This window comes from Papio anubis, chromosome 14 (genome assembly GCF_008728515.1).
Source record: "Papio anubis isolate 15944 chromosome 14, Panubis1.0, whole genome shotgun sequence".
NCBI classification, from domain to species: Eukaryota; Metazoa; Chordata; class Mammalia; order Primates; family Cercopithecidae; genus Papio; species Papio anubis.
In genome coordinates this window covers 103,167,513-103,183,501 of record NC_044989.1, presented here as the reverse complement: position 1 = coordinate 103,183,501, position 15,989 = coordinate 103,167,513, and the positions used below count along the sequence as shown (strand labels likewise).

Sequence of the window (15,989 nt, the reverse complement as noted above, 5' to 3'; positions counted from 1 at the left end):
ATCGCGCTACTGCTCCAGCCTGGGCCTCTACTCCAGCCTGGGTGACAAAGTGAGACTCTGTCTCAAGAAAACAACAACAACAACAAAAGTACACAAAATGAAATGAAATGGACTTTCATGAAAAATGTCTCTTTAAGGCCCTCACATTGCATTCTTCCTTCCTCACCGAGAGAGTCGTCACGAGGATTAAATGAAGTAAGGTATGTGAGATGCTCAGTATACTACCGGACACGCGACTGTTCTAAGGAGATCTATGACTACTTATGTGTATGTCAGCATTGTAATATACTCAGTATTTATGCACGTGCCTACATGTCCTCTACCACACTGTAGATTCCCTGCGAGTGGAATCCACGGGTAATGAATTTTTTGGTCTTCTATGGAGACCAGAAGAATCCCTACCATTTTAGGGATTCAGTACTGGAAATATTCACTGAATGAATGAAGAAGTACAAATGAAAAACATAAGTATGAAGAGTTGGTGAAGATAGCACATTTTAAGTCATGTCAACAGTATACAAAGCACAAAAATCAGGGGACAGGAGAGGGAGGGAGGAGCCAGCAGCTATCTGGCCCAACCCCCATTCAGTACAAGAGACTTCTCGATAGCATCCTACAGTTCTCTTTTGTTATTGAGTTCTAATCTAATTCCACTCTAATTTCATCATACTGAGTGGTTTTGATCTTTTTTTTGGAAACTTTCTTGCCGACTTTTGGACTGAGTTTTTTTCTCATTTTTCCATTTCTTCCCCCTGTGTGTTTGTGGATTCTATAACATCCATACAAGCAGGCATGAACACCTCTTTGAGCCACTTAACGACGAGCCCCTGATCATCTACCTCTGACTCCTGAGGCATCTGTTGCAAGGATGGATAGCCACAGTTGCAAAAAATTACTTTCTCTTTTAAGCCCAAAGTTGCCATTATTTTAACCACAAAGCATTGGTCTAGTTCATCCATTCATTTATCAAATGACTTTCGGTGTCTCCTAATTGCCAGGTACTGTGCTAGGTGCTAGAGATAAAAAGGTTACCAAGCCAGAAATAATGTTAAGATGCAAAACGTGGCCCAAACCTCCTATCTCTGACCCCAGCCAAGCTGCTCTACTGGTGCATGATGGGAGGCAAGAGAATCATACTGACCAGGAGTCCAGGGACCTGGGATCTAGTCCTGGCTCTGCCACTTGCTCCTGTGTGGCCCTGGGTGAGTCGCATCACCTGTTCGAGGCCCAGTTTTCTCATCTGTAAAATGGGTCCCATCTATCTTTCAGGGTTGTTGTGAGGCTCATAAAATGAGGCAGTAAATGTGATAGTGATTCTAAACTCTAAAGCTCTCGAAGTTTTTATTCACAACTTAATTGTACACTTAAAAATAACTAAAAGAGTATAACACAAGGGATAAATGCTTGAGGGAATGGATTTTTAAAAAGTTTTTATTCACATGGCGTACTTAAAGGACTTCTTTTTTTTAAAGACTTCTTTTTTTTTTTGAAACAGAGTCTTGCTCTGTCGCCCAGGCTGGAGTGCAATGGTGCGATCTCGGCTCACTGCAACCCCAGTCTCCCAGGTTCAAGCGATTCTCCTGCCTCAGCCCCCTGAGTAGCTGGGATTACAGGCACGTGCCACCACGCCTGGCTAATTTTTGAATTTTTAGTAGAGACGGGGTTTCACCATGTTGTTCATGCTGGTCTTGAACTCCTGACCTCGTGATCCGCCTGCCTCGGCCTCCCAAAGTGCTAGGATTACAGGTGTGAGCCACCGTGCCCGGCCCTAAAAGACTTCTTTATAAGGAGCCGTCTTGCTTCGGGGAGACGGAACAGTGCTGAGGGCCTCAGGGCAGAGTTGATGTGCACCTGCCAGCACACCACCTTCACATCTTCATGGAACCTTCACACTTTCTTAAAAGTGCTCCCCCTCCTCCTTTTTTTTTTGACCCTTAAAGAAGAGACTGTTAGTACTGTGTGGCAATTGTGCCTGTCCTCTCACATGGCCAGGGACTGGATGACACATTATCCAGAAAGGTACACTTCTGTGCTGGTGGCCACTCCAACACACTTCCTTTATTTGGCTGGAGCTGGTCCACTTGACAAGGGGTCAGGAAGATGAAGCTGAATCCAACCTCCCACCCTGCCAGGCAGGCACCTGCCCTCCCCACCTTGCTATGGGGCCATTTCTGATCTGGATTCTGACAGACCATTTCACATTCTTCTACCTACGTGGAGGTGAAACTCCCTTAGTTTTAGGCAATTCCTCATTTACTTGATTTCATTATATTCTCCCTAATGGGCAACAAGGAGATTTGATGTGTGAGATTGATTCAAGAAAGGACAAAACTGAGGGCAGCAAATGTGTGAGCCTCAAGTCCTTTCTCCTTGCAAAGGCAACACTCGCCTGGCTGGTGAAGCCAAGAGCACAGCCACACGGCTGCTTCTCATATCAGCACCCCCAGCCCCAGCACAGCGCCCCAAGGAGCATGCTGGACGCGCTCAGTAAATATTTGTGAAATAAATGAATAAATCAATGGCAGTTGTTTGGATTTCAATATAAATGGATCTTGGGCCTGAGATCCTGCCAGATGGGCAGACAGGTTACAGTCTGGTGATGCATCTCTAAGGCTATAAAAATGTAGCCATTGCTGGAGTCGCAGGCTGACATTTCAGAAGATGATTATATGCACAATTTAACCACATGGCTATTTGTGCCCTCCAAGTGCCATCGCTTCAACAACTGTTTTCATGTTGGCTTTTTTGCTCGTTCCTCTGTCTTTTTTTTTTTTTTTTTAAGTCAAGCATAATTTTTTGCAGCCTCTCATATTTCTAGCTGAATGTGATTTATTCATATAAAATTATGTTCCATTTTTATAAAACCCAAGTTACTGCAAATGATGCTTGAGGTTTCACAGAAAATATTAATTCCTGGTCGGCTGCTATAAAGCATGCCTGCTCGCCGAGAGCAGTGCTGTCGCTCTGAGACAGATGGAAGCAGTCCAAGGGTATGATTAACTTCTTAGTCCTGGCAATTGCCTAGTGCTCCTCTTGCCCTAGATTTCAAGATTGACCTCCAGCTTCTCTGCAGACGCATAGTTGCTCAGCTTGATAAATCACACGAATCCCTTTTTTGATCAGAGTTATCTACTATTGACTACTCATGAAGGGAAGTTAATCGTATTCAAGGCACTTCATATGCTGCACACATATCCTTGCTTCTTCCTAATAGCACTTTGCATATTTTCCACATTGGCGGTGATGTGGCATCTTTCGCCGTGCAGAGGGTCCACACCAAAGATCCACCTTTATCCTGTTCATGCCTCTTCTTTGTCTCTACCAACCAGCATCAAATACATCGACCCATAAGAAGAAAAAGCACGTGAGAGGCACACAATAAGCAGGGAGTGAGACGAATTGCGTCCCTTTGCAAACTGAGATTTTCTTATAATTGGCCTGTTTACTTTGTCAAGAACCTTGCCGGGCCGCGTGCAGTGGCTCACACCTGTACTCCAGCACTTTGGGAGGCCAAGGCAGGCAGATCACTTGAGCCCAGGAGTTCAAGACCTGTCTGGGCAACATGGCGAAGCCCCGCCTCTACGAAAAGTCCAAAAATTAGCCGGGTGTGGTGGCTACCGTGGCACTGGGCAGGGCATAGGGAGGGCTGAGATCGCTCGAGGCTGCAGTGAGCTGTGATCGCACCACTGCACTCCAGCCTGGGTGATAGAGTGAGACCCGGTCTCAAAAACCAGAAAAGAAAAAAGAATTTTGCCATCTCTTCTTGCCCTGTTTGTCTGCTTATTTCATTTTTGGGGGACATAAATGGGCTTCTGGTAGGCCAGCTGACTCTCAGTGGTATAAAACAGATTTAAAAATTCTACTGTCAGGAGTAGAAAAGAACAGACAACGCACCATCCCACTCTCACACACCCCTTCCGTCACGACCCCTTGCGTCACTGGTGGGCAGCAGGTGCAAGCGAGTGGGGCTGAAGCCCAAACTCCCGTTCGGCTTGCCGTGGTGATCCAGTTTCACCCTGAAAGTACATTTTGCCTATTTGGGGTGAGTCATAAATTAAGTCCATTGGTCAGGCAAAACCAAGCAAAGGAAAAGGTTTTTTGGGGGATGATCACAGCTGATTTTTAACATTTATGTAATGGAAACATCACAGTTTTAATTTATCAAGATTGTGCATCGATTACAGAAGATTCTCTGGACTTTAAAGCATACAGTCTGAACTGTCAGATACTGGACTTGTGCTGGAATGCCAAATTAGAAAATAAACCAGGAGACTGGAGAAATGAAAAGACAAGATTGACTTTCCAAAGACGTCTGGACATTCTCCAACCTCCAGCACCCCAGAGGGATGAGATTTCTACCCACCCTTAGGAAGGGAAAGGGAAATGCACCCCTTTCTTTTTTGTATAACTGGCCTCATCAGGTCAGATCTCAAGGCTTTGAAGTCAGGTTTTCTTATAGGGAAACAGAGAACAAAAACCGGCTTCCAACAGTGTAAACTCATGTCCTTCCACCAAACCCAAGTCAATGAAATCCTGTTTCATCATCGATTTGTACATGTTGGAACACAATAGCTCCGGCCTTGTCTAAATGTCCTTGTGTTCACTGGACACTCAAGGTTGAGGCTCAGTGGAAGTGAAATGAGCCCATGGATGAGCAAACTTGCAGGACACTGAGGACCTGAAGGAGGGTGAGACCCAGAGTGTGTCACAGACATGCTCCTCCATGAGGAGCCAGTGTGCATGGCCAGAGCCAGTGCGGGCTTTTCTGTCCCATCCCAGAATTACAGAACTCAGGAAGCACCTTGTGAGGTCTGAAAAGTGCTTCTTCCTCCAAGAACAAAGAGGAAGGCACGACCTAATCGTTATGGAATTTTCTATAAAGAGCTGATAACAGGCTCAAAGCAAAAAGTTTACGAAACCAGGATGGTTTGTGTAAACGAATGTATAATAGCTTCATAGCAGGCTCCAAGTAGCCAGAGGTATTGGGCCTAGAACCCCACTTTGGGATATTCAGGACCTGGGGAGACCTTTACTCAATTCCATTCCCACCCTGAGGTTCCTCTGGCAGACAGAACATTAGGCAAGTCATACAGTAGCCTGACTTGAGGCACTTGGGGCATTTTTCTAGAAAATATTGGTTTATTCAAAAGAGTAAGTAATGTGATAGAAAATGACATCTGTTGCTTGATTAAGTTATTCTCTACTTACAAACTAGAAAATATGAATGCAATTAATTCAGTAGGTATTTTAAAATCATTATTTTGAAGAAGGGTTTTAATTTCCATCTTGAAATTTCTATCTTGAAATGGTTACAGATGCTTATCACTTATGGGGACTACTTCTGTGGCCCTGAATTTGTAGCAAATATACAATAGAAAAAGAATGGCTGTTATTGAAAAGTCAAAAAACAACAGATGCTGGAGAGGCTGTGGAGAAAAACGAATGTTTGTACATTGTTCGTGGGAGTGTAAATTAGTTCAACCATTGTGGAAGACATTGTGGCGATTCCTCAAAGACCTAGAGGCAGAAATAGCATATGATCCAGCAATCCCATTAATGGGTATATACCCAAAGGAATAGAAATCATTCTACTATAAAGGCATATGCACCTGTATGTTCACTGCAGCACTGTTCACAATAGCGAAGACACGGAATCAACCCAAATGCCCATTAATGATAGACTGGGTAAAGAAAATATGGTACACATATGCCATAAAATACTCTACAGCCATAAAAAGGAACAAGATCATGTCCTTTGCAGGGACAGGGGTGGAGCCATTATCCTCAGCAAACTAATGCAGGAACAGAAAAACAAACACCGCATGTTCTCACTTGTAAGTGGGAGCTGAATGATGAGACCCAAGAGGGGAAACATACACTGGGGCCTGCCGGTGAGGTGTCGGGGGAGGGAGAACATCAGGAAGAACAGCTAACAGACGCTGGGCTTAATACCTAGGTGATGGGTTGACAGGTGCAGCAAACCACCATTGTACACGTTGACCCATGTAACAAACCTGCATATCCTGCACATGTGCCCCTGAACTTAAAATACAAGTTGAAGAAAAAAAAAAGAAAAAAGAAAAAGCACAGAGAAGGTCGCTTTACACAACTGCATTGCTAGAATAGCAGACAAAGTCAACTCATCACTTTGAAATGACCAATTTTGAATAGAAAAAGTGCTACATGGCCGGGCGCAGTGGCTCACGCCTATAATCCCAGCACTTTGGGAGGCCGAGCTGGGCGGATCACCTGAGGTCAGGAGTTTGAGATCAGCCTGGGCAATATGGTGAAACTCTGTCTCTACTAAAAATACAAAATTAGCCGGGCGTGATGACACATGCCTATAATTCCAGCTACTCGGGAGGCTGAGGCAGGAGAATTGCTTGAACCTGGGAGGCGGAGGATGTGGTGAGCTGAGATCGTGCCATTGCACTCCAGCCTGGGCAACAAGAGTAAACCTCTGTCTCACCAAAAAAAAAAAAAAAAAAAAAAAAAAAAAAAAAAAAAGAAAAGAAAAAGTGCTACAGTACAGTAAGGGAAATGCCCTATTATATTTGAGGATAAAGAACTGTGTAAGAAGAGTGGTGACAGTGAAAATCTCTGTTTTTGGGAGAGGAATGGGCTTGACAAGGGATTTTTTTGTGAAAATATCAGGAAAAAAGGAAATGGCATTGTTCATCATTAAAATCTACGCACATTCTCTCTTTAGGACAAAGTCGTATATCTTTTGGGAAGAAATCTTCAAATGTATCAGTCCTAGTTTCTGATGAATTGTCTTTGTGTTTGCGACCATGTCTTCAAAATGAATCCATATTTTACTAAAATAGGTTTTGATTCATTCTACTAAAGGTCGTAATGACATTTTGTATTTATATGTGTAGCTTTACTAAAATATAATTTACATTCCATAAAGTTCACCCATTTAAAGCATACAATTCAGCGGTCTGGTATACTTACAAGGATGTGCAACCATCACCATAATCTATTTCTACAACATCATCATCCCCAAAAGAAATCTTGTACTGGTTAACAATGACAAAGTTTTGTAAACTTTGAGGGCTTTCCCTTGCGTCTCAGTGCATTTTGTTGAAGGAATTGCTTACTTAAGAAAAGTCAGAGACAGAAAAGAAATATGTATAGGAAAGATATGCCTACGTTATATTCTAAATGTGTTTTGATCTAGACTCTTTCCTCCTCCTACTGACACACTCAGAAGCAGTGAAGTCATCAGCTTTTGTGAAAATCCCAAAAGCAATTCCAGAAGATCATGTGCCAGCCACTCAGGACACACAGGCTTGTGTGGTTGTCATGGGGAACGTTTTGTAATTGAAATAAAAATACTCATGCTCAGTCTGCCACCACACAGAAAATGCTTTTCACTCACGCACACCAGATAATTTGCCTAAGTGACAGGTTTTACTTTGGAGGAAGCACCGAGCTAAGCTGGTTTACACAGTCAATGATGGCTCATTCCATGAAAAAGGAACTGGAAAGGAAGGCAAGGTGGTGAAGGTTAGCTAGACAATGAGGAGGTGCCAGCCAGCCAGGCAAGGCACAGCTCCTCCTGCTGCTTTTAATGCTGTAGAGACACACAGGGACTTCATCTTTACCTCCTGACAGTTCCTTAAAACATGCACACGCGTGCGCGCGCACGCACACACACACACTCTCTCTCCAATCTTAGTAAGTGAAAAAACCAAAACCAAAACCAACCAAACCAAACCAAGGGTCTGGCCTATTCTAGAAAGTGACTTTACATACCCTCATTCAACTATCTGTCTCCAGCCTTTCAGACAAAGCAGGATATAAAATAGAGCCTGTGTGTATTTCTTGATGAGGTTTACACATCTCACTCAGTAACACGCGTCAGGAGAAAGAAGCCAAAGCAAGGAGTAAAAAGTCAAGCACGTGGGACCGTGAGTTGTTGGGTTATGTACATAAAATATTTCAAGAGAGAGAATCTTATCAAAAGATAGATAGCTCCCGGTGAAATGATACGGAAAAAGTCCGAAGAAAACATCTCAAAATAAATGAAGTACTTATTGCTGAACAATGAGCTTAGAGCTCAGCCAATTCCAAAGTTCAGAATTTACCACACCGTTCAGGCCTCTCTCTCTAAGTTTCTTGTCTCTTGTTTCATTGCACAACCAGGGATTCTTCATACTTGCTATGAAACGCAACAAGGCGATTTTTGCAGTGATAAACTCCACACATGCATGACAAATCCAAGCATGCAAAATGTTTAACATCCCAGTTCACAGACACTTTAGGGACAAAATCCGATTATGAATTATATGCCACAATAAATAGGGCTCAATGTTTCATAAAGCAATTTATAGTTCATAAAAATGACAAAATGTACCTGTCAGACAGAGCGCGGAGAGCCGTTCTCTGAGCTGCCTGTTGGAAGAAAGAAAGGGCAGAGATGTTTATTTAATATTCTGACTTTTGAATTATGTGCTCAATCAACACTTAAAAAAAAAAACAAACCCTGTGTTACACACATTTTTGCCATGTGGCCAAATTTTAAACGACTAGCAATGTAGTAGAAAGCACTGTTGTACAATGTATGTGATGAAATGAACCTTCACGGAGAGTTAACTGAAGCCTGGCAACGCACACTTGCAACCAGGGAGTGAGTTTGGGGGCGCCAAAGGACTGCACCCAGGTAAGCTTGGACAGGCCTCCGGCAATTGGCAAAGACCAGAGCTACTTCTCTGAAATCACTTTCCCATTGTTTTATTGTTCTTTCCTATAAGAAAACAAAAAGGTCTGTTTTGGTTTCTTTGTAGCTTCTTTTCCAATGAAGGTGTAATTTCTCACTCGGATTTCAGATCGAAAGTTTCCACAGTTGGAATATGGAACGCCACTAGAAATCTCAAGGGATTATTGCTTTGTTTTAGGCATAATGATATTATGGCAATGGTTTTTAAAAGTCACATAGAAATGTTAATGGATACAATTATCTGATGTTGGGATTTGCTTTAAAATAATATACGGGGAGGGCTGCGTGTGGTCCCTTATGCCTGTAATCACAACACTTTGGGAGGCTGAGGCGGGTGGATCACCTGAGGTCAGGAGTTCAAGACCAGCTTGGTCAACATGGTGAAATCCCATCTCTACTAAAAACACAAAAGTTAGCTGTGCGTGGTGGCGGGTGCCTGTAACCCCAGCTACTCAGGAGGTTGAGGCAGGAGAATCGCTTGAAACTGGAAGGCAGAGGTTGCAGTGAGCCAAGATCATGCCACTGCACTCCAGCCTGGGCAACAAGAGCAAAACTCCATCTCAAAAAAATAAAATAAAATAAAATAAAATAATAAAATAAAATAAAATAAAATAAACACAAAACACAGTGGGAGAAGGGCAGAGTGAGTGGGCACATACATAGATAAGATGGCCCTGGGTTAAGAACTGCTGATGTTCGGCGATGAGCACAGGGCAGATTCTTATATTATTCTGGCTACTTCCCTACATGAGATGAACAAAATTTTCATTTTGTATTGAAAATGTATTGATTTGTTTTTTGTTTTTTTTTCGTCTACGAAAATTAATGTGGGTATGTGTGCTGAAATTTCCCATAATAAAAAACTAAAAGAAAAGATATGAAGAAGGCTCCATTTTGGCTGGGCACGGTGGCTCACGCCTGTAATCCCAGTACTTTGGGAGGCCAAGGTAGGTGGATCACCTGAGGTTGGGAGTTCGAGACCAACCTTACCAACATGGAGAAACCCCATCTCTACTAAAAATACAAAATTAGCCAGGCGTAGTGGCACATGCCTGTAATCCCAGCTACTTGGGAGGCTGAGTCAGGAGAATCTCTTGAACCCGGGAGGCGGAGGTTGCAGTGAGCCGAGATTGTGCCATTGTGCTCCAGCCTGGGCAACAACAGTGAAAGTCCGTCTCCAAAAAAAAAAAAAAAAGGCTCCAGTTCTCCATCAGATTCTCCCAAGTTTGTACTTGCTTTCCTTTTTTTTCTCTGGCTATTCTATTTTTCACCCATTTGCCTTCTATCTCTGGGCCCAATGAGGCCAAGGAAGGCAGACGGCATACGATGCTGTCTGTCTCAGAAGTCATGATTGGGAGGTCAGCAGACCAGGTCTACTCAGCATGCACCGGGAAACAAGGAGTGTGCAATGGTCCTTTCCTCCTTGCATGATGCACAAGTCACGTTTACTGTTTTTTTTTTTTTTTTTCTGAGACAGAGTCTCTCTCTGTTGCCCAGGCTGGAGTGTAGTGGCGTGATCTCAGCTCACTGCAACCTCTGCCTTCTGGGTTGAAGTGATTCTCCTGCCTCAGCCTCCCGGGTAGCTGGGATTCCAGGCGCTTGCTACCACGTCCAGCTAATTTTTGTATTTTTAGTAGAGACAGGGTCTCACCATGTTGGCCAAGCTGGTCTCGAACTCCTGACCTCAAATGATCCACCCACCTCTGCCTCCCAAAGTGCTGGGATTACAGGAGTGAGCAACCGCGCCTGGCCTGCGTTTACTGTTGACCAAGGAACTCACAATACTTGTCATGCTGATCCCCCATCACATTTAGATATCAGGAAAAATAGAATCTTCCAGTTAGAAAAAAATGACACCTCAGAACCATTTTCCCTGTTATGGAAATAAAATATACCCTTGGTGACAGTTTCACATCTTGGGATAAAAATAAAACTAGAAGTAGTCATCGTCCCAGAAAAGCTCCTTCCTAGGTAGGAGCTGGATGACCTCGGTACACTTTTAGAATAACATGGACATGAAAGATTAAGGCGGGACAGTGTCAGGAAGGGGCACGGATGGGTGGCCGCTCCTCAAATGGTGCCTGGAACAGTGAGCAGGTGTCCATACATATCTGCTGAGTAAATGTTAGAGGAATGAATCAGTCGGGGAAGCCTTCCCACTGAAATCTGAGCCTAATTTTAAAGACAAGGAGGGATGTGGTCAGGAGAGGGGAGGCATCGGTAGTACTGGGTTAGATGGCACAGCAGGAGCCTGTCCCAGCCTCTGGCAGCAGCTCTCAACCAGGGCACCCATGACTCCCAAACCCTGGGTGTCTGGGAATTGATGAGGGTGTTTCTGTGCATTACATTCATGAGAGGGATCAATAATAGAAGTTAGTGTCTGGGGCCAGGGATGCTAAAGCCCTTCAGAGAGCAGGAAGGTCCCTTGTACGATGAAGAACTGTCCCCTTAAAATGACAAAGGGTGTCCGCCGAGAAACAGCGCGGCAGAGTAGGAATGAAAGGAGAGCCGAAAGAAGGGACATAGGGAACATGAGCTCCGGGGCCTGGCAAAGGTAAGAGAACTGAGACACCTTCCCTAAGTAATGCGACAACACCGAATTAGGAAAACCATCTAGTCTGTCGAGCCGGGGGTGGAGAGTCCGACACTCTGGGACAGGTTTCGCCATTCATTTGCCTTGCGTCTGGCCTTCAACCTCCGACGTAGTTTCCAAACCACCCTTTCCTCATCTGGATGGGGTGCTGAAAGAGACAGTCAGTCCGTGTCCAGGCTACTATGGACAATCCAAGGGGTTACTGTCCCCTCCTCATTCCCTAGATTCTAAACGAAGACCCCTTGTCCTGGCATTCCAGTGTCATAGGATTACCTCAACAGATAAAAAAAAAATGCAGATCTACCAATCTTCTTGATAAGGAGAGCTGAGGAAGCAGCGAGAGGCAGGGGAAGAGGACTGCAGCCCGAGGAGCCCACGCAGACACCTCCACGGATGGTGCTTCCCTCTCCCCTCAGTCCTCCTGGGCTCCTCCAGGGAACCAGCCCAGAGCATGCTGATAAAACGCACCCAGCAGGCAACAGGTGGCATCACTGCTGGCAGGTCTGTCTCCTGGAGAGTTTCCCTCTCACTCAGCAAGACGGCTTTCGCTTTAGGCAGCGATACTTGAGTCGAACTTAACTCCCTACTCCTGACTGTTTGGCTGAATATACAAGAAGTATTTTTGAACTGCCCCAAAGAAAGGTGGAACGTATTATGAGTATTGTCTCTTAACATCATCTCAGCAGGAGCCATCAGAGACTGGCTATTCCTGGAATAACAGAAATCGTAAGAGGTGTGACTAAAGGTTCAGCAGAAACCTTCAACATGGCATCTGAATTTCCCCTTAGCCATGGCAATAGACCAAGGCTGTCAATATTTTAAAAGGCTATTGACTCTTTTCTCTCCCGCCTCCAAACAATTCCTGCTGACTTCTGTGATACGGAAACAGTGCTTGTTGGTGTGCGGCTTGTCAGAAAATGATTTAAAAAGCAAAAGGAACACAAACAAACAAAAAGCAAGAAACACTGCTGCCTGGCCACCACTGGAGTGCCTAGGAATTGAGGCATCCCAGGTGGCGGTACCTGTTGGCAACGCCACAGGACTGATGTCAGACCCGTCTTCTAATATAAGCTGAGTTGGAAGCTTGGAGCAAGGGCCACTTTCCTTTAGCAGACTGGTGTGACGCTGGGAACAAAAGGTCCTTCTGGGCTGAGAGACAGAGCACCCTACCGGGCACTAAACAGTGTTCTCCTGTCATTCTTCACTCTTCCAATCTGTCACATGATGTATGCTACCATGCATGCAACACCATGGTACCTAGCACCATCAATTGCCTGCACTGCTATTTTTTTTTTTTTTTTTTTTTTTTTTGAGATGTTGTTTTGCTCTTGTTGCCCAGGCTGGAGTGCAGTGATGCGATCTCGGCTCACTGCAACCTCTGCCTCCCTGGTTCAAGCGATTCTCTTGCCTCAACCTCCCAGTAGCTGGAATTACAGGCGCATGCCACCATACCCAGCTAATTTTTTGTATTTAGTAGAGATGGGGTTTCACCATGTTAGGCTGGTCTCGAACTCCTGACCTCAAGTGATCCGCCCGCCTCAGTCTCCCAAAGTGCTGGGATTACAGGCAAGCACCACTGCACCTAGCCTGTTCTGCTATTTTTTAATGACCGATTTTCACTGTGCTATTGAATTTGCAGTTATTCTACATCATTAAAAATTTTACAAAAACTCATCATCGATTATGAAAGAAGAGGAGTTTATGTTAGATGTTTAAAATAATTCCTTGAGGGAAAAACCCTTTATGGCATTATTTGTATGTCATATACCAGAGCAAAGAACACCAAGATGTTTTTACTGACTCCTCTCTTTAAAAAAAACTTCATTTTTTGCACACTATTTTATTTTACTATTGGAAAATAATAAAACAAATAAATATTGGAATTAAATGGCAAAGAAAAAATTACTTAGGTGACTCATGGTTGAAACTTGAAAGAGCATTCATAGTAAACTAGATGAATCGCCCAATTTCATTCCTTCAAGAGTTATCCATTACAGCAACTATATTTTTCTCTTCCTAAATCTCTCATCATCTCTTCCTTGCAAACTTTCCTTTTATTCAGTTCTCAGCAAAATAGGTTGAGAGGGTTAAGAGAACACGTCATTGATCTTTCCTGAGTTCATTATTCATTCATGAATGACTCTAAGCTCCAGTCTATGAGACAAAACATGTTCTTTTTTCCTGCCAGAAATTGCCATTTTCAGGTTCTCCTCAAGAGATGACATATTTTCTCTGTCTTTATTATAGCAAGCTTGTTGCCTGGGAACACAAGCAGTAGATATTCAGGTTTCAATGTATGCTAAATGAATTACAAGTCACAATCTGTTATTGAAGGGAAATCAAAGAGGAAATTAAATGCCCTTACTGTAATTGGGTCAAGCACTGAACAAGTTCATGCATCCTGCAGTGGGGAGGAAAACAAAGGGAGAGGCTGAAATTCAGAGGGCTCTCAGAATGATCCCATTTCTAATTTGATAGAAACAGAACTTACGCCCAGACAGGTTTGTAATTCAGTCTGAAGCACCTACTATGTGCAAGCACTGGACTTGCCTTGGGTGACAGTCACAACAGACAAAGCCCTTGCCATGTTGTGCTTTGTGTCTAGAGGTGCGGCAGACATGGAAAGCTACACACACACACAACAGTCTACATTCCAAGGGGCATGGCTGAAGAGGACAGGGTGCTCTGAAACCAACTAATGAAGGAAACCTTGTTTGGAATGAGTGTCCACGGAGGCTTACTAAGTAAGAAATAACAAAGCTGAGGCTTAAAGGATAAAGAAAAATGATCAGATCAGAGAAATGGGGGTGGGTGGTGAGGGGAGGAGTGCTCTAGGCAGGGAAGCTCTAGTTTGGGAGCAAAGGCCAGGAGCTGGCCTAGATCCTGGCTCAGTTGAAGAACTACAAGATGTCACCGTGCTGCAGTTCAGCAAGTGGTAGGGACAGCAGCGCAGCAAGATGAGGCCAATCCCAAGGGTTTTAGAGGTCAAGTGAAGTATTTTAGCTATTAACTACAGGACAATAGAAAGTCATCGAAGGGTTGACATTAGGGGAAGCTGGGTGAAGCATGCATGGGGCTTGCTTACATGTTCCTTGCAACTTCCTGTGAATCTATTATATATCTTTTAAAAATAGTAGGGAGTGAGGCAATAAGATTTTTCAAACATCACGCTGGCTTCTGCATGACGAATGGAATTGGGTAGGAAGGGACAAAGTTTGAGGTTATTGCAGTGATGTGGGCAAGAGAGGAGCATGGTAGTAGTGAAGATGGAAAGAGCCTGCGTTACATTGTGAAGGTCTGATTGAGGGAACAGGTGACTGATTGGATGTGGCAGGCCAGGGAGAGGCGTGAGGTGTGAGGTGTGAGGTCCAGGTTTCTGGCTTGGGCGCCTGGTATGGATGGAGATCCACTTGTTAAGTGGATTAAACTGGGGGTATAAGAGCAGGGGGCAAAGGTAGAATTGAGTGTTGGGTGTGTGAAGTTAAAGTTGCCTACAAGATGTTTCAGTGGTGACTCTGAGTAGCTAGCTGGATACATGAGACTGAAGTTATTAAATGCCAATTAAGTAAGAAACATCAATAATAGTCAAATGGATTGAGGTTTCTGGGTCTACATTTTGCTACTGTTCTAAGAGAAAAAGATTTAAGTTTCAACTGGTTGGGATATATCTTTGTGTTTTCATTATGGATGTCAGTAATCTCCATTTTTGCTATCAACAGTATCAGATTTATTCTGCTACAATAAAGGAGGTATCTCTGCACAGGGATTTTAATCAGCTTGTCGCACCTGTGATAGGATGTTGTATCCATATTCAAGTACTTGACTAAATGCCCTTGCAGCCAATCTTAGTTTGTGTTTTACTGTTATTGAAGCACACTGTAAAATTTAGACCCAATCACATATTTTTATACAAGTTCTATTTGTAAAGCCTTACTTTTTTGCTGTTCTTTTTCAGGTTGAGACTTGTACTTATTAATTTATTTCACAGTTTAATTTCCTTCCACATCTACAAGCAATTTTATGTTTCATTATCTTCACTTTTATGCCATTATTTTTCACTTTAGTCCTAGCTAATGGGTCTCTTAACTGTTTATGTTGTGGGCTTCCATTTAGTATTTTTCAACCCATTTAGTAATATTTGCAAGACAAAGGAAACATTCTTACTCCTGTTTTTGCCTCAGTAATAACGAGTATTTTGCATTTGCGGATTCCTAGAAATAAATGCTGCCTAGGAAGCATTTTGTTCAGCCGACTTTGACCTCAACCCATTCTCTACAGGGGTCGGGCAGAGCCAGGGATGATAATATAATTTATCATCCAAATAAGAACACATTTCAGAGTGGAAGGGGATGCTAACCAGACTGGAGTCAGAGACAAAATGAGAAAATCTGGCTGCTCTGGGCACATGGGGCTGTGCAGTCGTTCTAATAAGGACTGCTCTGTGCAAGTATGCCTTGCTGCTTATAAACCTGTTAAATAAGATCATCACAAGAAGGCAGACCTCAGGGCCTGAGGACCATGCCAATAACGAAAGCACAGGGCTGCACGGGGTCAGCAGAGGACGAATCCCTCCAGTTCCTAATGTTGAGTTCAGCTGATGCTTGTGTGATTTTCTGGCTCTCTGTCCATTGGTTCCTCCCTCTGTTCACTGCAGACACTCAGAGGCCTAGC

The 15,989-nt window shown here is 43.7% G+C and overlaps 1 protein-coding gene across 5 annotated transcripts in view; it reads right to left on the bottom strand.

Moving 5' to 3' along the window:
• Nucleotides 1-15,989, bottom strand: part of AFF3 (AF4/FMR2 family member 3) — a 599,573-nt gene that overhangs the window by 101,529 nt on the left and 482,055 nt on the right. For all 5 annotated transcript variants that reach the window (XM_009184764.4, XM_009184766.4, XM_017947790.3 and 2 more), the window contains one exon: nt 8,363-8,400. In XM_009184764.4, the coding sequence (XP_009183028.2) occupies nt 8,363-8,400 (38 nt within the window). The remainder of the gene's footprint in view (nt 1-8,362; nt 8,401-15,989) is intronic.